The sequence below is a fragment of the Pogoniulus pusillus genome, chromosome 14 (genome assembly GCF_015220805.1).
Source record: "Pogoniulus pusillus isolate bPogPus1 chromosome 14, bPogPus1.pri, whole genome shotgun sequence".
In the NCBI taxonomy this organism is placed as follows: domain Eukaryota; kingdom Metazoa; phylum Chordata; class Aves; order Piciformes; family Lybiidae; genus Pogoniulus; species Pogoniulus pusillus.
The window spans coordinates 17,166,734-17,190,818 of NC_087277.1; the positions used below are offsets into that span (position 1 = coordinate 17,166,734).

Here is a 24,085-nt window from a genome sequence, read left to right on the forward strand (position 1 = left end):
TGACGATTATATAAAGGAATCCTCCTCCCAATCCCAATGCAGAAATATGTTAAAATAAATTATCCTGTGTAATCCACATGGAACAGCACTACAAAGTGGAAAGTAAGTATGTGCTTGTTTCCAGCAGGATCCATTTGTCCTAAATATCCCTAGAATCACAGCTCCATTTCCAGACTCATCACAATATCCAAGACTGGGAAGAGGCTGACTAATGCTAACGTAATACACCAAACCCAGCAGTAACAACGAGGTATATAACAAATACTCCAGTATTTCACATGCACCCAAATCCTTTCATGCCTCAGCACAGAGTAAAGGAATCGTGACTCCACGGTGTCAACTTGATGCTAATACCATTTGATTCAAATAGCAGTTCTTGCTACTTACCATCAAGGCTGAATTTGTGCTTTGGCACACATCCCAGCAAAGAATGTCTCTCAAAGAATGGGATTTAATAAATCTATTTCACCACTGTGATCTTCAGAGAAATGCGAATGCTCAGCCTTGATTAAAACACTCAAAACATTCCACATACCTCTTTAATATCATGGTATTGTCCCAGGAGGGCATAAGGGCAGTAGGAGATACTCATAGAGACTATTCCCATAGTGCTGATCATTATCATGGTGACGTACACGTTGGGGAATATAGCCATCACTGCGGTGCCAAGCGAAAAACCCAGTGTGCCCAGGATGTAGATCACTTTGATACTAAGGTCATAGTTGTCTAAATATTTCTGCAACAAGGCTGCAGAGATGAAGAACAAAACATGAAGATCAGTTTACTCAGTGATGTTTTATGGTACTGATGTGGCCAAGACAGCTTGATAAGACTGTTTAGGACTTGGATGCTCACTGCTCATTTGGCTTGTGTAAGTGGCATAGCTCAGCCCTCAATGGGACAAGGATGGATTACTTGCTCAGAAACCAGAGAATGAACGACCTTAAGGACTTGCTTAAACCATGCTACAGGTTTGAGGCAGAAGAAATCAAATGTGGTCCACTCAGTCCATTCATTAAGTTAACCTATTTATTAACTTTATCAGTGCAGGTACAGGCTGAGCACAGAGGAGATGCTAGCACAAGCACATCTGCTGAACACAGTGATCAGATCATGGATGTTTATGGCCACGTTTCAGTCCATGCTCAGAAACAAGCTGAGCACTTGACATGTCTCAATGAAGAGGTAGCCCCCACCACACTGATCCGTGCAGATGTGCCTGTGCGTGTGCTGCAAAAGGCAGAATTTAAGTATGGCAAACCCTCTCAAGTTCAGTCTATTCCAAGGCCAAATTGTCTGTACTTGGTTTATCTGTTATTAGAGAGCACAAAAGACTTTCAGAAATATATATTTATCATTTTGGTTTGAAAAACAGCCCCTGCAAAAACCCTCTGACATATGCTTGGAACAACTGAAAAGCCTATTTTCAGTTTCCTGATGACTTGCTAAATACCATTCAGTATCCTTTGATACCATTGTGTGCTTTATGCCACTTAACCCCTCTGGTCATATCTCCACCTTTGCATTTGGAGAGATTTTTGAACTGTTGGTTCTTAAAGAAGCCTCTCCCCTTACAACCATGTGAAATGCTTTTCCAAAGCTTTTGCCACTCCGAACAGGGAAGGGAAGCCTAAGTGAAACAGAACTATTTTTAGTTTGCAAATACATATACTGCACTATCTCTGCAGTCTCTTACCTGAACAAACAGCAGCAGTAGCAGCATAAATAACCAGTCCCCAGCATCCCATCTGGACTCCAGCATTATAGGCATGTAACTCAGTTGAGTTAGAAGGGGCCTGCAACAGACACAAATGTAAAGTTGTTTTCTTGTAATGAGCATATCTCAGAAATGAGTATCTGTAAGCATAGAAACACAGAATGGTTTGGGTTGGAAAGGGTCATCTATTCCCAACCCCCTTGCCTTGGGCAGGGACACCTTCCACTAGACTAGGTTGCTCAAGGCCTTATCCAACCTGGCCTTGAACACCTCCAGGGAGGGGGCATCCACAACCTCTACAGACAACCTGTTCTAGTGCCTCACCACCCTCACTGTCAAGAATTTCTTTCTTATAGTCTAAATCTAGAGTCATAGAATTGGTCAGGGTTGGAAGGGACCACAAGGATCATCTAGTTCCAACCCCCCTGCCATGGGCAGGGACACCCTACCCTAGATCAGGCTGGCCAGAGCCCCATCCAGCTTGGCCTTAAACACCTCAACCACCTCCCTGGGTAACCCATTCCAGGCTCTCACCACTCTCATGGTGAAGAACTTCCTCCTCACATCCATCCTGAACCTACCCATCTCCAGTTTTGCTCCATTCCCCCCAGTCCTGTCACAACCTGATAGCCTAAAAAGTCCCTCCCCAGATTTTTTGTAGGCCCCCTTCAGATACTGAAAGTCCACAAGAAGGTCACCTCGGAGCCTCCTCTTCTCCAGACTGAACAGCCCCAACTCTTTCAGTCTGTCCTGATAGGAGAGCTGCTCCAGCCCTCTGATCATCCCACTGGCCCTTCTCTGGACACGCTCCAGCACATCCACATCCTTCTTGTAATGGAGGCTCCAGACTGGATGCAGTACTCCAGGTGGGATCTCAGCAGAGCAGAGTAGAGGGGGAGAATCACCTCCCTCAACCTTCTGGCCACACTTCTCCTGATGCAGTCTGGGATCTGGTTGGCCCTCTGGGCTGCAAGTGCACACTGCCCTCCCCAAGTCTCAATGCATTCCCTCTCATCCTATCACAAGAAGCCTTTGTAAAAATTCCCTCCTCAGCTTTCTCGTAGGGTCCTTTCAGGTACTGGAAGGCAACTATAAGGTCACCCCAGAGCCTTCTCTTTTCCAGTCTGCCAATGGTAACTGTTCTCTTACCTTTGGATCACCCTGAAAGATGACCTGTCCCATGAAATCTGTGTAGAACACAGCTTCAGCAATGATGGAGAACCAAGTTAAGAGGTGACAGACACACAGCCTCAGCAGCTCCTTTGGCATCTTTAGCATCGACAGCCACAAGAGTCTGACAGTAGTTTCAGTTTCCCCTTCTTCGCTCTCAGTGTCTCCACTTGAATTTGTGGTGCCACTCTGGTTCCTGTGTCTGTACCTCTGTCGCTGCCGCTTCTGCATGTCATAGATGTCATTCATGCTGCGTGAGGACTTGATCAAGACGATGGCATTAGCCCGGCGAAAGCGGTAGCGGTGAGAGCCTATTTTGCCGTAGTAGGAGAAGGTGTAGGAGGGCTGACGGTAGAACATGTGCCTCCGCCTCCGCATGGAGTTTGAAGTACTGGATTGTTTCATGCCTATTGTAGCATGTCCATTGAGGAACTCTTTTGGTAGGGACCCATTCAGGTTTGGGACTTTGTCCTCATTTAAGCGGTTATCAAGCAACATTTCTTCCTCTTTCTCATTGTCCCTGAGGAAAGCAGACAGGTGGTTGAGTTTGGACTTCATGATCTCTTGGCTTGTGTTGTGGGGAGTGTTTGGATATGAAGCATCCTGAAAAATGGAAGGTTCAATGTCATGCAGAAAAAGCAGCTCTGATTCAATTTCCAGCGTAGCATCAGGCATGTGTAGAACTGAGTCACTCTTACTTCTTACAATGTTCACCTCAAGGAACTCCATATTGAGGTCATGCTCTGACTGAACATCGTCATGGAACATAGAGGCTCCATAAGGCTCTTCCTCACTAATTACATTCAATCGATTCAGAGGAGGGAGGCTACCACTGAATTTGACACTAGAAAGTGTGTCATCTCCATCATCAGTCCTGTCCTGCTGAGGGTTATATTGCTCTTCTTCAATGCTAAAAAGGTGGAGAGCGACGGAGACAGAGAAAATAATGGCTGCAAAGAAGAAAAGGACTTGCTCTTGAGATTTAAAAATACCACCCAAGAAGGTCTGCGTCCAGTCCAGCCCTCCCAACATATAACCGATGGCTCCTCCAAGACCTGTGGAAGAGAAAAAAAAAGGAGAAATCAGTTAATGAAAAATCAATTCAGTCACAACTTGCTCACCAGAAATAGCTGACAGCTGCCAAAAACATACTGACTAACTACCCACCAGCTGAAAATGCATGAATGTTAAGGGCCATGTCTTGCTCTTCACTGTCCACCACATCCAACAAGTAGGCCCGAATTGGCCCTTCTGTTGCATCAGCGCAGAAGTCCAACACCACTACACCAAGCACTGTGAGGACTATACCAATGGGCTGCTTGTCCGGGACATCGCCGATAGCCAGGCCTGAGGAAAAACAGAAAAGGAATCTCAGCTTGTCAGTTCAAACAGCAGAACGACAGAACTACAAAGAGCAAGGTTAAGCCTCCTAAGAGGAAGGTGGCTGATGCACTTATCGGAAACATTCCTTTACAGAATAAAATGCCAACTTCAACTCTGGCACGGTTTCATACGTGGTCTGGGCCAAGGATTATGTTTCTGCATTTGTAGACTGATGTTTATTTTTCAGTATGTTATTTTTAAAGTTGCTCTCAATTTGGATATTATTTCATGTTCCTTGTATGCATTTTCCTTCAAACCCTGAAGGTGGCTTTTCAAAGGATAGCCTTGGTGGGTAAAATGAGCACCCAAAACCAAAATGCCATACTTCATCTGTCAGTTACAAACACAGGTAACTGAGCTGCTGGCAGCATTCCTGACACGGAGCCTGACATGCAATTTGTTGTAACCCCTTCACCTCTCTCTTTGCTTTCCTTCAACATTTGCATTTTCTAGATCACTGTCATAAGCAAAACTTTAAAGGATGAAGCAACATGAAGGTATTTTGCATTGTGAAAAGTCAGCTTCTGGTGGTAGCCTGGCATGAAATGCTCTTTTTGTCTACAGAGTAGGAAGGCAGCATTTAGTTTAAAGCTGGAGAATTTGTCATGAAACAAACCACTGACAAAAGCGTGAATTACTTAATTCAGAAGTTACACATGCAAGACTCTGATAAAACCAACAGTGTTAACAGAGGAAAATGACTACAGAAAGAGATGAACTAAGCCACCAAAACTCATCTAAATCTCAACTGTGATGATTCATGCATATTCAGTCCTCATTTCTATCAACCCTCTAAAAGCTAAAGAGGTTTATTTATATGCGCTCCATGCTCAGTAGAGCCTTGCAGCAGAAAACACCAACTTTAGATTTGTTAGAGCCAGCAGAACAGTGTGTGGAGCGAAGAGAACAAGAGCTGAACAAGATCCATACACTGCTGCTCTCCTGGCACATGGGTGCATTACGGTGAGGGTCACCCAGCCTCTTTTTCAGCTTGCTCTTTCGCTCCTTGTTTTACCTCCCTGTGACTGTTATTGCCAGAAGCCAGGTTATGAAAAAGGGTACAATACAATGACCACTTCATTTCTGCACCATCTCCTGTAGCCCCAAATCGAAATCAGGATTGCAAGTATCTGGTGACTAAGAGTAGGAATAACTCAGTTAAAGAAAGACCAATACTGCTTTATCATATTGTGTGCTTGCTTTAAGTGGTAGCTCAATAGCTGTCTGAAATTGAACATTTGTGTCAAATCTCTGGCATCTAGTATGGAACAGCTCTCACTTCAGTTCACTCCAGACTTGCTTTCACACTGTGTAGCAACAACCTCTGTGTTTTAAAGAAGTTTAATTGCACAGAAGTACCACTGGAGTATCTGGAAGGCACAGGTTTTCTACAAAACGATGGAACAGAATTTATTAACTGTGCCACAAAGAATGAATGAAAAATCGAAGACAATATTTTGGGCTGACATATAAGAAGTTGAGACACTTCAAAGTAAGTCTATAAACTGTGCCACTATCAATGGCTACTAAGCTACTTGAGCTCTGTGGTAAAGGGTTGGACTTGATGATCTGTGAGGTCTCTTCCAACCCTGATGATACTGTGATACTGTGTGATACTGTAAGCTAAACTACTGTGTGGCAGTAAGAGCTTCCTAGCCATTAACATCTTGTATGCATCTGAACAAGAAGGAATAATTGTTGAAGACAGAACAATAAAGTGCAATTGATACCATATGATGGCAATTCAAGTAATATTTACTGCTTAGGTAAACTGAGAAAGCATAAGCTAAATGTCGTTCATCTGAACAGACTGTTCACTGCAGCTTGCAGAAAACTGAAAACCATAATGTGGCATCCCAGTTGGGCTTTACAAAGCCAACATGTTGAGCCAAGGTAGCCTTCCACTCACTTCCCTCAATTAGTAAAACTCGCTCACAATAGAGCTGCATCTAACCCTAAAAAGAGAGAGCCAAGAGGGTATTATTAGGTGCTTAGTTCCTTTCATTTGCATCAGTCCAACCATGATGTAAACATTTCCCCAAACATAGTTTCTGTCACCTCTCCTACACTACATTCACAAAGAGATTGTAGATTAAGTTCTGTAGTAAACTATGTTGAAGGGAAACTATTTTTACAGCTTTGATAGGGGCTCAGGAAAAATTATTTTCCCACATAGCTTTTGATAAACAAATATTAACTGTGTTCTGGACTTTTTCAATACTAGGTCTAAGAAAAGCACAAGAAAAAGTGAAAAGATAATTTTTGAAATAATGCTGGAAACAGGATGTGTTGCCAGATACGCATTAAAGGGAAAACGGATCACAACAGGAAACATTTCCCTGTGAACAGGTTGCTACAATTTTCCCATGTCAAAGATTGACCAAATTCGTCTCTGTGACTGCAAACATTATGCTGGCAACCATTGTATTAACAACACCGTGTGAGCATTGCACAATACTCAGCACAGCACCGTAACTGTCAAGCACGAATGAAAACATGCATGATGTTCAGTGGGAGTGCGGTGCTGCACAGAGTTACATCTACTGCCCAGCGTTATCTTTACTTCCTACACACAAAGCTTAAAGCAGCTACATTAGCAAGAGATACATGCAGGTGGTTTCTTCATTACTTACCTATAACAGAACCATTAAGGAAAAGTGCAACTCCAAACAGGACACCAATGCAGAGAGCAAGAATAAAAGGCCGCCGGCGGCCCCAGCTCAGTGTGCAGCGATCACTAGCTGAACCTATAAGCGGAGTGAAGATCAAGCCCAGGATGGGGCTAAGGAACCAAGTGAGGCTGTAGTATTGTTCAGGAAGACCTAAAACAAAGAGAAAAAAAATCATTTAAAGGTTATGTGGTGCACAGCAAATCTTTTGCTTTATAGGCAGAACTTTGTTATACTTTTGAGAACTGTAAATTGATCAGTAATTTACATACAGCAAACTCTTTCCTAAATGAACATGGCAGTTAGAAAACCAGCTAAGAAGGTCATAGATCATTTAACCTTTTGAATACCTGGGCTGTAGGAGGGCAACAATAGATATAATCAAGCTACTGAAATCAAAGTTAAAAAGTGATAGAGAGCAGCAAAATCATTAGTCTAAATTAGTTACTACTGTCAAAAAAATTACACTTGAATAGAGTTGCTGAATTGGTGAATTTTCCTGAGTGTCCTGGATTTTTTTTTGATAGAGGTGTCAGTGAGGATGGCTTCTGTGAAGATGTAGCAGCCAAGGTCTGCTGTGTAAAAGCCAAATAGCTTTGCTGCATCCTCTTATCTGCATGCAGACTATAAAAACAAAGATCTTTGAGATGCCTGGAAAGCTGCCTGGTTGTTGTACACAGACGTCCCCTTCTCAGCAAAGCTTCTAGCATTCGACAGGAGCTGGACTCTGTAGTGGCACTGGCCAGCTAATACACAACCATGAAGAGTCACTAAAGGGTTAATGGACTGAAAAAACGATGGTCAGAATGTGACTGTCGTATCAAATGTCCTATTTCTAGGCACAAAAATGTCTATCCATAGGATCACTGGATCTGTGGAATATTTACCTAGGAAAAAAGCTCGTGCTAAATAACAACTGCCAGAGAAGGACAGAACGCCCAAAGTTTTGCGTTAGCCCTCCCAAGCACGGAGAGCAATGGCCTGCAGATGGCAGACTGGCTCAGAAGAGCAGCGACACTCGGGTCCTTGGAGACTTGCCTACCTCTCGGTTTATCAGCACAAATCAGGTAACCATGTTTCTTAGTAAAGTAATAATAACAAACCAATCAATTGATTACAGTCCAACTGGTGTCAAGACTTACACAAAAGTCAGTGTCTTTACCCCAGGAAGGAAAACCATTCATTACTGGAAACCACGCATCGGGGGCAGGAGTAGTATTTGACCTTTGCCGGCGAGATCAACCCGTACCTTGCACTCCATGTTCAGCACATGGAGGCATCCATTACCAAGCAGGATTATACCAATCTCTGCTCAAAATAGCCTGTGCTGCAAATTTGGAAGTCTAATCTCCTGCTGTTTAAAGCACCATCAAATCTTGACTAACAACACTAATTCCTTCCGTGAGATAAATCAGATTTTCCCAAGACTGTTGCATGCTCTGCAGTGATGCTGAGATTAGATTACAGGAAAATAAGCTAATTTTTGCCACAAGTAACCAACTCCATCATCAGTATTCAAAATCCCAGTCTGAGGCCACATTTTATGTGATTTGACCTAACAACCTAACAGCCTCAGCTGCCTTGGTAAGTACAGACTTATTGGAAGAGACTTGCCTCTTCTGAACCTGCTTGACCTGTTTTGTACAAATATGCCCATGAACACCCTGCCAGGGGATGGCATCGTGGTTTAGCCATCTTTCCTTCATACAGGCAACTAAAGCTCTGTATCAGAGGCAAATACTCTATGCTGGCTCTTGCCATCTAACTATTGACTCCTGCCGCAGGTTTCAGATCTCTAGGAAAGGGCTGTGTTTGTATAGTTAGCACCTTGTTCAAATCATGGTTCAAAACACTACCTCTTATCTTTTCCAAGTGTTTGGTGAGGTCTTGGCTGACACAAAAGTTTCAGCTGAAACATACTTAGCAGGGTAGAGTGGTGCATATTAGGTTTAAAGGTCTTGTGCAAGAACCCATCACTGTGGGCAGCATTCCTTTAAATGCCAACATTTGTACTACCTGGTTCTCGTAATGAACACTACCATAATCACAGGTGCAAGTCAGCAAGCCAGTAACACTAATAAACATACAGGGAAAACCTCTATCTCCCTATGCTTTTAGCATTCTCTTTAGCTTCACTGTGTCCAACAGCCTTCCAAGCAGGCTCAGGCAGCGTGTTAAACTGGCATCTCACCTGCTCCAGGATGCAAACACCTATCGACACCTGGGCTGGCAGAGGTGGGGGTGCGTGGTGGGTATGGTTAAAAATAAATTAGTTATGGGGAAATGGAAACATCTAGCTCAAGGCAAGCAAAACTAAGTGGTAGGTAGGTTATGATCATTTTAAGGTCAATGTGTACTCATCCCATTTTGCCTCCACAGAGCCATCCTGTCGAGCAGCAGTTATGCATCAAAGGCTGCTGGTGTGTGATGCTAAGTCACTGCAGTGAGTCTGTTTCAAAATTAGAAGCTGTGTAGCTTCCTCATTGTGGTGATCACCAACATCTGAAACACAATTTGATGTCAGATAGCTGAAAGAGGGTTATATGTTGAGAAGAGAAGTTTCTTTTCTGAATTATGACGTGATCTGTGAATTATGAGCTAGGACATCACAGTCAAGCTAATCCATCAGTAAACACTTGAGTGATGCTGGGAAGGTTTTGCAGTAAATCACCCAGATGCTGTAAACAAACACAGGGAATGAAGGCGATCAAGAGCTGTTACTAGTGTTACATGCGTCGTCCTATCTCATACAAATAAACAATCTTAAGCAGACAGATGTAAGTGAAATGGACAGAATTAAGAGACATCCATTGTGAAAACGAACTCCTTTTAATAAGGGCTGTTTAGCAGAAACAACAAGGAAACACAAGCAGAGGAGGGAGGAGCAGCAGGAGTATATAAACAGGGACACTGAGAGTCCTTCTCTCCTTGAAGTCAAGAGTGTCTCCAGTCACACTCCTCTGTGGTGTACATAGATCTTACCAAAAAAAGTTCTGAAAACAATCCATTTGGAATTATGAATCAAAACGATTCTACAGGGAAAGAAAAACCTGTTTACAAATGTGTTTCCTTGAATACTAAACCCTGCCTATTTCTCCCTTGGAAAGACAGTTATTCTTAATGCTTTATAGCCACAGTTGACCGACTGTCATAAAAATGTACCAAAGGTATTAAAAACTCAGTGATTTTTACTGCAAACATTACTTTGTCTTCAGCACTTTCAAGGTCAGCTTTGCATGTAATAACTCAAAGTCAGATTAAGGCCTGCACTCTGGTTTGATTTTACAGGCCAGTAAAAGAAAGGAAAAAAGGCTTTTCACCCAACCTCTGTTACATGCCTACAATTAGGGAGTCTTATCTTTCTGTGTATGAGTCAGAGGAGAGAGACTGAAATGCTTTCTTTAGAAGGGTTATTCTTACTGATTGAGAACAGTGATCTTCCTAACATTTAAGTACTACAAATAAAAGCCTAAATCCAAGTATTTACATTAAAAATGGCTTGTTTTGCAGAAGACATGAAACCAAATGATTTTAGAATGGAGCCAAGGATGTAGCTTTAATGGACAGGTAAAAAGGACATTTGAAAAACCAGAAACATTATGTTTCTTCAGACAAACCACTGCTATTTTTATACAACTACTCTTGATGACAAAAGTGTCTTTCTAAAAAGGGGGCACAATAACAATACATACAAGAGTTCATAACCCTAAGGCAAGAACAAGAATGTCTAAAAAGTTTTTGGTGCTCCCCTAAATAAGCAGGAAAGGGCTATGTTGGAAGTGGAACATGAGCAATTCCCAGAGGTTGTAGAGTGGTAGGAACCATCAACAGGAGCACAACCTGCTTTTCCTCTCGCTGGAGAAGTCATGCTATAGGACTACTTCCATAACCCTAAAAGCTGTACTATTCCCTGTGTAAGCTAACAGTTTATACAGTCAGTATGTTTTATACACAGTTATGCAGAACTCAAAATAGTTATCATGTACTAAGTGAAGTGTGTGACTCTCAGTATGTAAACTGCAATGTCATCATGTTACAATTTAGTTGGTTACTCAAGTGGAAAGCTATCAACTGGGGTTACAGAAGATTTGTGGCAGGAAGCTGGTGCACATGTAAGCTATAGCAAACAACACAGGGGAAGTTAATTTGCTGGCAGGAGCCTACTCACCTGAACCTCTCCGACAGACAGCAGACTCCTTACCCAACAACATATAGACAGGCAAACTAATCACTTTAGTGATGGGTACTAAAGTTTGTTAGTCCCCTAAAGCTTCTCCAGTCATTTATGTTTTGTATCTTAAAGCTGAGATGTGTTATTGGTAAGCCAACCAAAACTCTGAGCCAATTTCTGTGCCTATAAAAAGCTTCTCTGTATAGATTTAGTTGTCACTTCTGATATCTTCACTGAGCATTCCTGCTGGAAAAGCAGACTTTTGTAAAGCTCACAGCCATGTTCTACCATGGGTCTTCTAGGAAAGAGCTGAGGCACTGAGCACTACCTGCACTGGCCCATGAAGCAAGACTCCAAAACATTCTTGCAGATGTTCTTCATAAATTCAGGCTTCATACTGGTAGAGTGTACAGGACCTTCACCATTTCAAGAACAGCATTGCTTTAGTGCTACTCATTTTCATATAGATGAGAAGGCTCTGGGCAGACAACTCCAGCATCCTAATACTTATTTATTCCCTTAAAAGAAGTTCCTCTAGTTTTGGCATCTTGAATGTCTGCATATGTGACATGCATGTTTAGGATGGCATGTGTGATTTGGCAGTAGAAGCAAAATCAATAAGACTGAAAATTGAAACAGAGATGGTGTGTGTATGCATATATACAACGCAGCCTCCTTCAAGTCTTCCAGAGATTTGCTTCCTCACAAGACTGAGTTCTATAGAAATTAATGAGACTTTATAGAAATTATGTGGGTGAAGGGCCCTAGGCAGTTGAGAAGAGTAACAGTTCCTTTCTCTGCGTATATACCCTCCTATAGCTGCAGAACTGCATCATTTTATACAATATTTTAAATTGACAAGACAGCTGAGAAGGCGAGTCCAAGGCACAAGAAGATGAGCAGAAATGAAGAGACAGAGGAAATACCAAGCAGCAAGACATTCCTTCTGATACCTCCATCTATTGGCAAGGACTCAGATGCAGCGCATGTTTTAAACGAACTCTGCTCTGCTGATGTGCCTGGCCATCAGCCCTGCAGCATCCAGGCTGATGTGCAGAACAGATGTAGGGATGATAGTTTGGACTAGGTTTCAAGGCAATACTGCACAGCAAACTTGTCATTCACATGACTGCCTCACCACAAATTCTTACAGCCAAGTCTAAAATGCCCTTACTGCTGAGAGCTGCTATAACCACCTGAAACAAGATATAACTAGCCCAGGACTGATTTTCTATGGTCAAGAGAAGTATCATACAGCATGTGCCTGTATCAAAGGCTGCTGAGCCTCGCTGTAGACTCAGAGACCAAAGCAGCTGAGTCCTGTTACCAGTTCAGTGCTGTTCCTTTATTTTGTGTGTAACTTTCCACCTCTGTGCTTGCCTTGCAAGGTGGTGGCTCTAACCGTGAACCACCTTCTGCCAACTTGGAATCATAACCTGGTGGCCTCTTAGGGGAGAAATAATAACTGGCAGATTATTATTTAGTCTTTTACTGACAGCTAATCTAAGGAAACACTGAGGAGGAAACAAGGTTAGTATATGTGCCATGAACTGAATGTGGAGCAGGTCACAAGGCAGACTCCAAAGTCTCATACAAATCAGTGAGAAAAAGAGCAAAACAACAACAGCTTCTGTTAGCAGCGACAACTTCCACTGAGACCCTTGTAATATGGCATTTCCCAGCCAGCTACAAACAAACAGGACACTGGCTTCTAGTAAATAAGGGTTTGTTTTTTCCCAGACAAAAAAAAGGGCCCAACAATAGTGGGACCAGCACTGCTCACGGTTCACAGGAAATGCTCACTGTGTCACCATCAGTCTAAGGGCTGCGTGAGGTCACGAGTTACATTGAAGAAAGATTAAGTCACGTGCAGCAGCTTCTATTCAAAACCTCTTTTTGATAAGTTCTATTGGGGGAAAATAGTTCTTTATAAGCTTAACAATAAGATCTGATATGGGAATAGGATGCTAAACTCCCGTTTGCATTTGTCAGAAATCATCACCTAGAAACTTGTTTATACACTTAAAGTAAACACCATACAAATTGCTGAACTAACACAAGCAGCTGTCATGCCCTGCAAATACTTCGTATTCCACAGTTTCACCCCTCCATAAAATATTATGTGTGGCTGAAAATTTCACATTGATCTGTTTAAGAATACATCCTTTACACATGCTGCTTTGTTTAGACTGTTTTGTCAAGAGGGTAGCAAGCAAAAGCAATGCTTGTCAAAAAGCTGTGAAAAAGTTACACCAGTGTCTGCTCTTCAGCTTGCTACACCAGAATCGTAGAAACCACCACAAACTCAGGCATTTGAGCTTTGGAACATCGACGTGAGGAACAGGGGTTTCAGAACAGTTTAATAAATGCAGTTGAATACCTATTTCCTTATATTTAAAATGAAAACACAGAGTTGCCACATATTTGGATCCCCTAACAAAAAACCCTGCTAACAAGCTGCATGCCTATTTTGACAACTTTAACACTATGAAACCTCAACCACAAGTCTTTTTGTTTCTTGCTACCTCCCCTCAGATTTTAGGGTTTCCAATGACTTAGAGCTCATGTTCAAGGCAAGATTGGACATGGCACTTGGCGACACGGTCTAGCCTTGAGCTCTGTGGTAAAGGGTTGGACTTGATGATCTGTGAGGTCTCTTCCAACCTTGATGATACTGTGATACTGTGACTCTGAGCTCCCAAGAAAACCATACCTGAGCCAATATATGTTGAACCAATGCACTGGAATGTGCTTGACTGGTTGTTTGAGCACCACTGCAGTACAGTTAGTACTTGCATGCTGAGTTTATCATACCCATGAAAAACCACCTTGTAACTTGTGGCCTGAAATAAGAACTCTGACCAACAGTGATGATAAGAAAACGATAAGAAAAAGCACACTAACTTGTCCTAGTGCCCATTACCATGATGCAAGCAGCTTCCAAATAAGGGTACAAACTTTTAAGAAGGAAATAATTTTAAGCACTACTTGCAGTCAGTCATATATGGAAAGAGACAATCTTTAGTTTGTACCTCTAACGCTACAATATCTTCTAGCTGCAGGTAATAAGAAGAAACAAAGCCAAATACTAGACTTTATGTGAAAACTTTGCTCTTCATCAAATTACCCCTGCCCAGTCTTGATCCTCAACGTCTGCACAAGCACTTGATTTGAGCACTCTGGAGAACAATTATACTGGCTAATACATGTGATCACCAGGCTCATTTTAGTTGCAAAAGAGCAGGTGGAAAACCTCAGAAGAAAATGGGTAACAGGAAATGTCTAATAGCTGCTAGCTTTCTACAAAACCTGACACCCCATCAAGTTGTCAGGCATCTTTATTCACTCAGTGTCTCAGGAATCACCTGCTGCAATAAACACCACAAAATAGGAGCAGTATCAAACCCATGGCTTCAATCTGCCCACTCATAGAACTCACATCCTAAAATTCTTCTTGCACCTGTCAAGTAAGAGCTCTCCTGCTTAGCCTGTAACATTCACAAGCTGTCAACACGTTATATACATCTTACAGGCAGGCGTACGTGCACTCTGAACATACTTCTCTGGAGCACAAACTATCACCCACTTGCAGGAAGTCTATCTTCTCCTTCCCCCTCCTGTTCAGCTCCTGTGAGCAGCAGTGTGGGCACAACAGCTGGGAGCACTGGGCTTGCAGCCTCACTCAGTCTGCTCTCACCATGGATGATACAGGTCGAGGATAGGGCAGCCTCCTTGCTGCCAACGAGAACCAAGCTGTGGGACATGAGTGGAGGGATAAAGCACAACTCTTCCATTTTGATGGGGATATTGGCACTCAGGGGCATGATAATCAAAAGCACAAAGTAATGAAATACAAATATTACAAGGATGCATTACAAGCACCCTCAGTAAGTTTGTAATAAGCTCAGGTTGGGCAGGATCATTGATCTGCTTGAGGGCAGGAAGGCTCTTCAGAGGGATTTAACCAGGCTAGATCAATGGAGTGAGGTCAGAGGCACGAAGCTGAACAAGGCCAAGGGCCTGGTCCTGTACTTAGGTCACAACCACCCCACAAATGCTACAGGATTGGGGAAAAAACATCTGGAAAGTTGCATAGCAGAAAAGGGCCTGTGGGTGTTGGTTGACAGACAGCTGAATGAGCCAGCAGTGTGCCTAGGTGACCAAGGAGCCCAACAGCATGATGGGTTTTACCAGGAACAGTATGACCAGGGAAGTCATTGGCCCCTTTTTTTCAGCATTAGTGCCACTGCACCTCAAATATTGTGTTTACTTTTGGGGCCTTCACTACAGGACAGATATTGAGGTACTGAAACATGTCCAAAGATAGCAAATGAAGTTGGTGAAAGGTTTGGGGAACAAACCCCATGAGGAGCAGCTCAGGGAAGGGGGCTTGTTTAGCACAGAAGAAACTCAGAGTGGGCCTTATGACCTCTGATACTACCTGAAAGGAGGCTGTAGCAAGGTAAGTGTTGGTCTCTTCTTCCAAGTAACATGGAATAGGGCAAGAAGAAATGGTTTCAAGTTGTGTGGAGAAGGTTCAGGATGGGCATGAGGAAAAATTTCTTCCCTGAAAGGGTTGTCAAGCCCTGGAATGGGCTGCCCAAGGAAGTAGTTGAGTCACCATCCCTGGATGTACTTAAAAAACACATAGATGCAGTGCTGAGGGACGTGGTTCAGTGGTGGACTTGGCAGTGCTGGGTGAGTGGTTGGACTTTATAATCTCAACAGTCTTTTCAAACCTAAATGATTCTATGACTCCCACATAAAAAGTAAGGTACTTCAAGTAACTGACATCCAAATGTAAAATGCAGAAAATTCTTTCCTAAGCTAAAAGTTAAAAATCAGCTGCAATCCACTGTGAACAGATGAGGAAAAATGCAGAGGACCCAAGTGATGCTTTACAGGGCAGAGCTTGTCTTCCTCTTCCAGGACAGGGAGCCACTACCTGCATGACTGCGACATCCAAAACTTTTATAGCAGATCCATGCACCTGCTTTAGTCAGTCCCTGTCATGAGATTACAGATGAAAGTTTGATCTAGAAACTCACAAAATTACTAGATACAAGTAAAATAACAGTACATTTGATTTTTCTTTGGAGTTGTCAGACAATCGTTACCTGAAATACAGAAATATGTGAACAAATAACCAGAGTGTTAAAAGGATTAAGTTAGGTCAGAGATGCCCAACACTTCCTTTAAACTTGTATTTAAAACTTTAACTTTCCTGAACAGCTGGACACAAACAAGTCACTTCTACAGCACAAACAACTCCCCAAAATTTGAAAGCCATTACAACCATTATATGCCATGCCTGCAGCTAGACTCAGAGCCACCTATTTTGAAAGAATAACCAAGTTAGTAATAAAGCAATGCTCTTGCTTGTCAACAGCTTCAGCACAAAAGTTTTACTGGAGTGTTTCATGTAGAGTTCTGAAGGTGTTTTTAAGTCCCTTTCTGACAAAGCTATTCTGCCTTCTGGTACCTCAAGAGCTTCTGAAATTACCCATGCAATGGCATGCTAACAGCCACCATGTTAAATAGAACTTCTGGAAAATGGAATTAAGGAAATAAGTGACAGGCCTCTTAAAGAATTTCATCATCCAGTTTTCCCACTTTCTCTCTACTCAGTTGTTGCTCCTCAACCTCCTACAACTGTTCTCCCCTTCTCCTATTTGGCAACTCTGTGAGTCATCAGTGTTTCATTAAGCTGTGCTACTGCCATTCTGCCAAAGTTGTAGAAAAGTTTAAGTGGCTTCCCTGACAGTTCCTAGTTTATAACCCAGTTTTATGGTGCTGTGTCAGGAAAGAGAAGCATATGTTAAGAGAAGTGAGCCAAAGGTATGCTTGAAAAGGGAGAGGGGAAGCAAAAACCTGACAACAGCTGAGGTCTGAGACACCGGAGAAAACACATGCACTGATCTACAGGCAGGTAAATGTGTTTTACCTTTTAGCATGATTGCTGTCGAGTAAAGCTTTCAAAGCTTTATTTATGTCAAAATTTATAACCCTCCTACTAACCTACTGCCACAGGAGTATCCTGTAGTAACTTAGGCAGAAGAGAATTTCTAGCTTACTGCACTCGTAACAATCCAGTTTTCTACATCCTTATCCCATATAACAAGCAACTGCTGAAAGACACATGTGCCAATATTAGCTGGTCCTGCTGCTGCTGCTGAAGAGGAGGAATCAAAAGCAAAGTGTATGACTTATGCCCTGCTTAGGGAAAGACCAGAAAAATCAATTGCTGCTGTAGATTTTTTCATTATAGTAAAAATGCTTAGCAATTCCTACAGGTTGCACAGAATTACGTCCGTACCAAAAGGCTGGAATTTATTTTTGCCAGCATACATTTAGACCAGTGAAAAGTGTAAAGTTCACTTAAACCAGAAGCCAAACCTTCTACATGCAAAACACTGAGTGTCAAACAAGCTTTCTCCACACTTCAGCAGATAACTAAGCTTCAGAGAAGGCAAGGAACTGCAACATTGCTAAGAGCTCTCATCAACCAACAAAACTGATCCACTGGAGTGTTCTACATTACCTGTGCCATCTTTCTTGGCTCTTGGGAATCTTTTCTTCACCTCTCACTTATTAACCAATATTCAGAACTTTGACATGAATAAGAAATTTGCACCATGGTGCTTAAATCCATATTGAGATTCAGCTTGTTAATCTGATGCAACACCCAGTGTGCTGAACCAGCAGTAATACAAAACCGCCCTTTTAACCTAAATAGCAGCTTTAGGGATATAACTAAGGTGTTTATATGAAATGAAAAGTTTAAAACTTTATTCACAGCCAGAAAAAAATGCAGGTTGTATCCAAGTACATATATACAGGGATATATGCAGCAGATACTAACTTCACAATGTCAGTGTATTTAATATTCCCAGGCTGCAAAGGCTGTCTCCTGTTGCTGGCCAGTTAAACAAGCTGCAGATACAGAAGGATTTAAAGGTCACACGCAACTATGCTAGCATCCATTTCCCATCACTCACAAGTGCCTAAATGCATGCAGACACGTATATGAATGCAGCAATCAATAAGTTGTTTTGCCACACTAATCCTTCCCCTTGCCTTTACGGGATGTAATTAAAATGCATCAGTGGTATGTGATGCCCCACTTCGACCGCATGCATTACGTAAGACTGCAGCACTTCACGGCGTGCACTCGCTGCAAGATTAGACATCAATTACAGTGACATGTGTCGCCTGAAGATATGCAGCATCCCAGTTTATCCACAGCTCAATAGGGTTTTTCGTCACCACTTCTAGAATATTGGCAAATTTATAAACAAAGGCACTTCAGCTCAAATGCACTTTAAAATCCCTGAACTCAAGAGACTCTCATATATACAAGAGAAAAAAAAAACTCTTACAGCACCAACTCTCAAGCCTGTTCCCTTAATCAACAGTGCAGCTTTTGTTGCAGTGATTACCACATTAATACCTCAGAATAGGGCCATCGACTTACACAGCTGAACCAAGTCCTAACCCAAACCTGGTGTTAGCGCCTATTTTTATCTCCAAGTGAAGCTAAACCTGAACTGTTAACTCTGGGTGTTCAACCTAGACTGAAGTGACCCTCTCCTACTCCCCAACAAAAAAAATCTTAGTTACCAAGCAACTTTTCAGTTCTGCTTAAGAACAAATTTTCAGTTAAAAACATACTTTCGTAATGAGGGTATGGGGCCGCTCATAGATGGGAGGGAGCTGCCCAGCAGCAGCAGCGGCAACCTGAGCCCTTGCTAGAGGGCTCTGGTTCTGTGCTGCTCTGCAGTACAAGGGTTGTGTCCAAAGGAAGCCTTGATTACCCTTCTGCACTGCTCTAACCAGACCTCATGGAGAGGTAGAAGCATGATTAATGTAAGTATAAACACCGGGCATACTAAATTTTGAGGCTCACTCAAGGTTAAGACATTTAAAACAGCATTCTAGCAAACACTAAACTCTCATTCTCTGTAGCAGAGGTTTATTCCTGATGCATCCATTGTAACTCACCAACCCTCAAGTCCTAGGAAATCAGAGGATCTGGTTCACATTGCCAGACAAATGACTGGCATGTACCCATCCCAGCATGTCATCTGGTCAATGTATCCAGGAACAGAACTTGAAAACGGAAGGCAAACAGACTTGAAATTAGCCCAAACCCATTTTTTTTGTCAAGCAAGCAGCCAGGCAGGGTATGGTCAGCACAACATTCACGCCCTTGAATTGCAAGCAGCAAAGAAAATAATTCACTTCGAGCCTCAAGTTGCATATGTTAGAAAATACAGTAAGTGTACAGCAAAGCAAAATGAAAGGAGCTTATCTCTCGTTAATAAAAGTCATTCTCCTCTTCCCTAGTTCTCAGGATTGCCCACACATTTGGAAGCCAGGTGAAAACAGTGATATAAGAAGGTGATTTTTGGCCTGTGTGCAAGAGAACATCTGAGAACCTTCATATTTTGGGGGATTACTGACCAGAAAGTTGATCTTCAGTCAGGATCACATTTGCATGGTCCTTTTAAGGGTCAGTAAACAGTGCAGGCAGCTCCTGCTATAATTATGCTAGCTGACCTAACACAAAAATAAAACCCCCAAACTGAACAGCTAATATGCATTATAGGTACCTTCATGGAATCTTTGTGTTCTAAAAGCTGGGGTATTTTTCCAGTTAGAAATGTTCAAACTAGTCTGAAGGGGAAAAAAAAAAAAATGAACTGATCATATCTACACTCCTTAGGCTATTCCTGCCATGCAGTCTCAATGTGCTTTACTTGCTTTTTCAATATTCAATCCCTCAACAAGCCTCCATTCCCATAACAGACTCACAAGTAGTATATTGTTAATTGTTACTCCAATGCAAAAATCAACCTCCTGGCCTTTCTAAAGCCTTTATGACTATAGATTTGTTTATGCTAGGAATAAACACTCTGCTTGCGATCATTTTTTCCACAAATGTGCTATTGGGAAGCCTCACCAGCACAAAGTCAAAGAACATTAATGCTGCATTCACATTCAAATTGCTTGCTATTTTTAAAGCACTGCTGAATTAACACACTGATTCTTCTAACTCATTATTCAGCATATACTTAAAAAATACCAGAGGAATTGTGAAAATAACCCATACTAAGCTCCTAAAGAGAAACTGGATTCCTCTATGCAGTTGCCTTTATTGAGGTTAATACCTCTCGTGGCTATATCAAGCAAAACATAAATCCCATTAGTGCTTTTGCTGTCTGCTTCAACAAATGAACTGCAGGTTGGAGTATGCAGACATGGTTTTCCACGTAGAACACAGCTCCAGGAAAACCACTGCAGTTCACCAGTTGTTTTAACAATCTTTAGATATAGACAAATGCTGGTAACAGGACTCTCATATAGGGAATTTTAATCACCTGAAGGTTCCCTATCCCCCCCCAAAAATGGTCATCATCTATAGCTATGCATTCCAACAACTGCCTGCCTTGTGAGTAAAGCATTATAGAAAACCATCCTCTCATTCAGATGCAGACTGACTAAAAAGATGGTGCTGCAGTTTATGCAGCCTGCCTCAAACCTGCAAACTTTCTTACATGCTTTCTATAAACTTGTATGTCTTGGCTTGAATATTAACTTACAAGAAACATTTTACACACATACCAGAGATATTTAAAAGCAAAGCTGCTTTCACGTTGGAGTCTTCCAGGCTCTAGCTATACAAAAATCTTTATCTTAGCATCAGACTACAAAGTTACAGACCCTAGAAATGTTGGTAACTAAAGCAGAACTTAACTCCCAAGTCTCAGGGAGCATTCCAAATAACACAGTTTACTGTGTGCTGGAGGAGTGGCTAACCAGCCTTCAATGAGTTGTTTAAATTACTTGATTTGCATCTCTACATGAAGGATAATGAGATCCACGGAGTCAGTTTGTAGCAAATAACTTGAATTGATAGCTTGAAGTAAAATGGAATCAGAAAAAAATGAAGAAGACTGCAGGGACTTCTATATACAATTTTTGTGTTGTGCTTCACCATCAGGTTATACATGAAGTTTACCAATGAAACCTCAAGTTAAACAAGTGGAGCACACCAGCAAGTAAGACAGTAAGACAGCTCCTTTCCAAACATGCAGATTGTGAGAATTAGGCTTTAATGGGGACAAAGCAAAACAGAACTCTTCCAGACAGCCAGTGTTTTCATCAGATTGTGAAAAGCAGTTTTACATTTTTTTTTCAAAACTCTGCTTGTCTTTTAAACTTAGAGCAAGACGGAATTAGGTTTATATGAGTTACAGGTGTAGCCTGCAACATAACATTATTCAATCAATTTAAGTAAACTTGAAGATTGAGACCTAAATACATTTCAAGCTTTAATGTGGCAGTCCTTTCACATCTGACAGGAGGTGTACCAAATCCCTCCCCTAAAGGTTACAGCTTAAAAACATCGGAAAACTGATTTTAAACATGTTGCATCGACGCGGTAGGAATCCCTGGAGCAGAAAAACAACCTTGCCTTTATCTGTGTAACCTCTCACACACGCTGACTACTATCCAAGCTGATGGAGTCCCTGGCACAGGATTTATGACCCATGACTGACTAACTCAGAGAAGGAGAGAGCACTCATTAAGCCTACTCCTTAATTAAATTACAGAGTAAAAGCCACCCTCTCAGCTTTTAAACTGATTATATCATCTTACTTTCTCATTCTGTCCCCACATATCCTGAAAGCTTCCCTATGCACTTCTTTAGCTTCTCCACTGTTGCAGCATGTTTATACCCACCAAATCGTTCAGGAAGGGGTATGCCACAGGTCGCCAGTGATAACCTCTGAGATGCTAGCCAGTTCAGGCATATAAACTGTGTTTCTTTGACACTGCTACTTACTGAACCAAAAATGAAAGAAAAACCTTTAAAGTGTTTTCATTTCAGACCCACAACAGTTTCATTCTCTTGTTTAACATTAGTAGAATCAGTTGATTTATATTTCACAGGCATTAATATCAGAAATACTAGTGAAACAAATCCTTTGCACAAGCAGTTTTTCTACTAAAAAAAAACCAAAAAGGTAAACATAGTGCAGAATCACTAATAATAAACTAAAATCTGTTTTCATAAAGCTTTAGAGAATAATGACTAAAGGAGAGAAAGAAAGAGCAGAGCACAGAGCATCTGTTCTTCATTTCTGGTTGTAACTTGGAACAAAACACCAGATCACATGTTTCCAAGGCTGTAGTGGCATTCCATTGCAATGGAAATTGTTTAATTTGCATCTGAATATGATAAACAATCATTTTAAAGTCACCTGATGCAGTCCATGTAGGACAGCAGGTATGCCTGTAATGACTCTTCCTTGCCAGAAAATGCCTGGCTTGGTAAGACACTATGTTTGACTTTCCAAATCAGGCAAGGAAAACGCAGTGAATGCTGCAACCGTCTCCACTACAATAAATCTAACCTGGTAAACAATCATTTATCTGAACACCCCAGGCAGCTGTTGTGAGTTTAGATTCATGAAGATTTCTCCCAGAGTCTCAAAATTTATACTGAATTACATATGCTAAAATTAGTGTTAATTTTTCTGCCACCGCTCTGCAGTGTGTGAACTCAATCTCCATTCTCCAAAGAAATGCTTCAATTTCCAAAAGTGTCCAGATATAACATTTGTAAGAGGTATTAAAACACCTCCAGAACAAGAGCTCATTTGAAGCCAGCAGGATATTTTTGGAATTTGCAGATTATCCTGAGGGAACTCAATTCTGATAGACTGAATTATTGAAAGACCATTGTTTACAGAGTAGTACAACTGATAAAAGGAGGAAATTCATGTTTTTAAACAGTCTATACATGAGAACACAGAAAATCATCCAGCTCGTTTTATCACTTGAAACAGAAAGAACCTAAGTCTATCCTATATGAACAGCACAAATTCAAGGTTCAGATGACATAAGCAGAAGCTGTACAAACTTACTGGCATATTAGAAGAGGCTGCACTGCCTCATGGTGTGGGACACTTGCCAAAGACAAAACTGATACTGAAGACAGAACCAGGTAACTGTAGGGACTGGTTTCATTCTATTCACCCTCTTCTGTTCTGGAAGTACATTAAAGTTCCTTGAGCTAAGTGTCTGTCACAGTAACATCTATGTTATAACAGTACAGACTGAAGTTCTTGCTTCCAGGTAATTAAGAAAGTTTATTTTGCAAACAAAAAAGCCTTTTAATTAAGCAGGCTAGAGGTAGATGACCAGGCAGACCTAACCAGGTCTAGCAGCACTTGCTAAGTACTTTAGTGCCCTCGCCAACTACCATCACTGCCCCCATCTAAAAGTCTCTCCCTTTCACTACCTATTCATCCCATTCATTGAAGACTTTAGACTTTCAGGTCATTGACTGTGGGCAGGCTATGCTGCTTGTCTGATGGGACCCTTCGAAATCCAGTTTCTTAAGTCCTACTCAGTTTACATGCTCTGCATCTACTATGTTGCAAAGAATCCACTGAACATCACCAAGTGTTAGTGCAACATATTGTTTTCTTCATTTCTGGGAAAAAAAAATGGTATCTGTACTACTTTGTACCCACTGCTGACTCCAAACTTCAGAGAAGAATATATTTATGGAGTGACATGTGCTATCGGGGATTTATCTAAACCAACGTAAACAAGATCTATGACCCAGTTTCTCCCTGTTAAATGAGCTTGTATCAAATTTTGTCAAACTGCATCAACAGATGAAAACTTTTCCAATAATTTCTTGCAAAAGAGCCTGCAGGAGGTGTATATGAAATGTTCTCAACTGCTGCTTGGTTAAAAAAGGATGATTAAAATGGAGTCCCTGAGGGTGGACCACAACAGAAACACTGTTGCAACAAGCACGCAGGAGACTCAGAGGAGAACAGAGCTTAAGGGGCTGCAGCTTTGACAATCCTCTTGAAGCAAACTTTATTAAAAGCATGACGTGATTTGGCAAGAGCCTGTTTACATTCTTTTCATTTCCAAAGTGGCCTAAATGTT

General features: G+C 41.7%; 1 protein-coding gene across 5 annotated transcripts in view; it reads right to left on the minus strand.

The window, feature by feature from the left end:
• The window catches only part of SLC45A4 (solute carrier family 45 member 4), an 89,191-nt gene that overhangs the window by 6,786 nt on the left and 58,320 nt on the right, over nt 1-24,085 (minus strand). For all 5 annotated transcript variants that reach the window (XM_064154385.1, XM_064154386.1, XM_064154384.1 and 2 more), the window contains 5 exons: nt 6,904-7,092; nt 4,055-4,234; nt 2,867-3,942; nt 1,697-1,796; nt 536-747 (listed from right to left, as the gene is read on the minus strand). In XM_064154385.1, the coding sequence (XP_064010455.1) occupies nt 536-747; nt 1,697-1,796; nt 2,867-3,942; nt 4,055-4,234; nt 6,904-7,092 (1,757 nt within the window). The remainder of the gene's footprint in view (nt 1-535; nt 748-1,696; nt 1,797-2,866; nt 3,943-4,054; nt 4,235-6,903; nt 7,093-24,085) is intronic.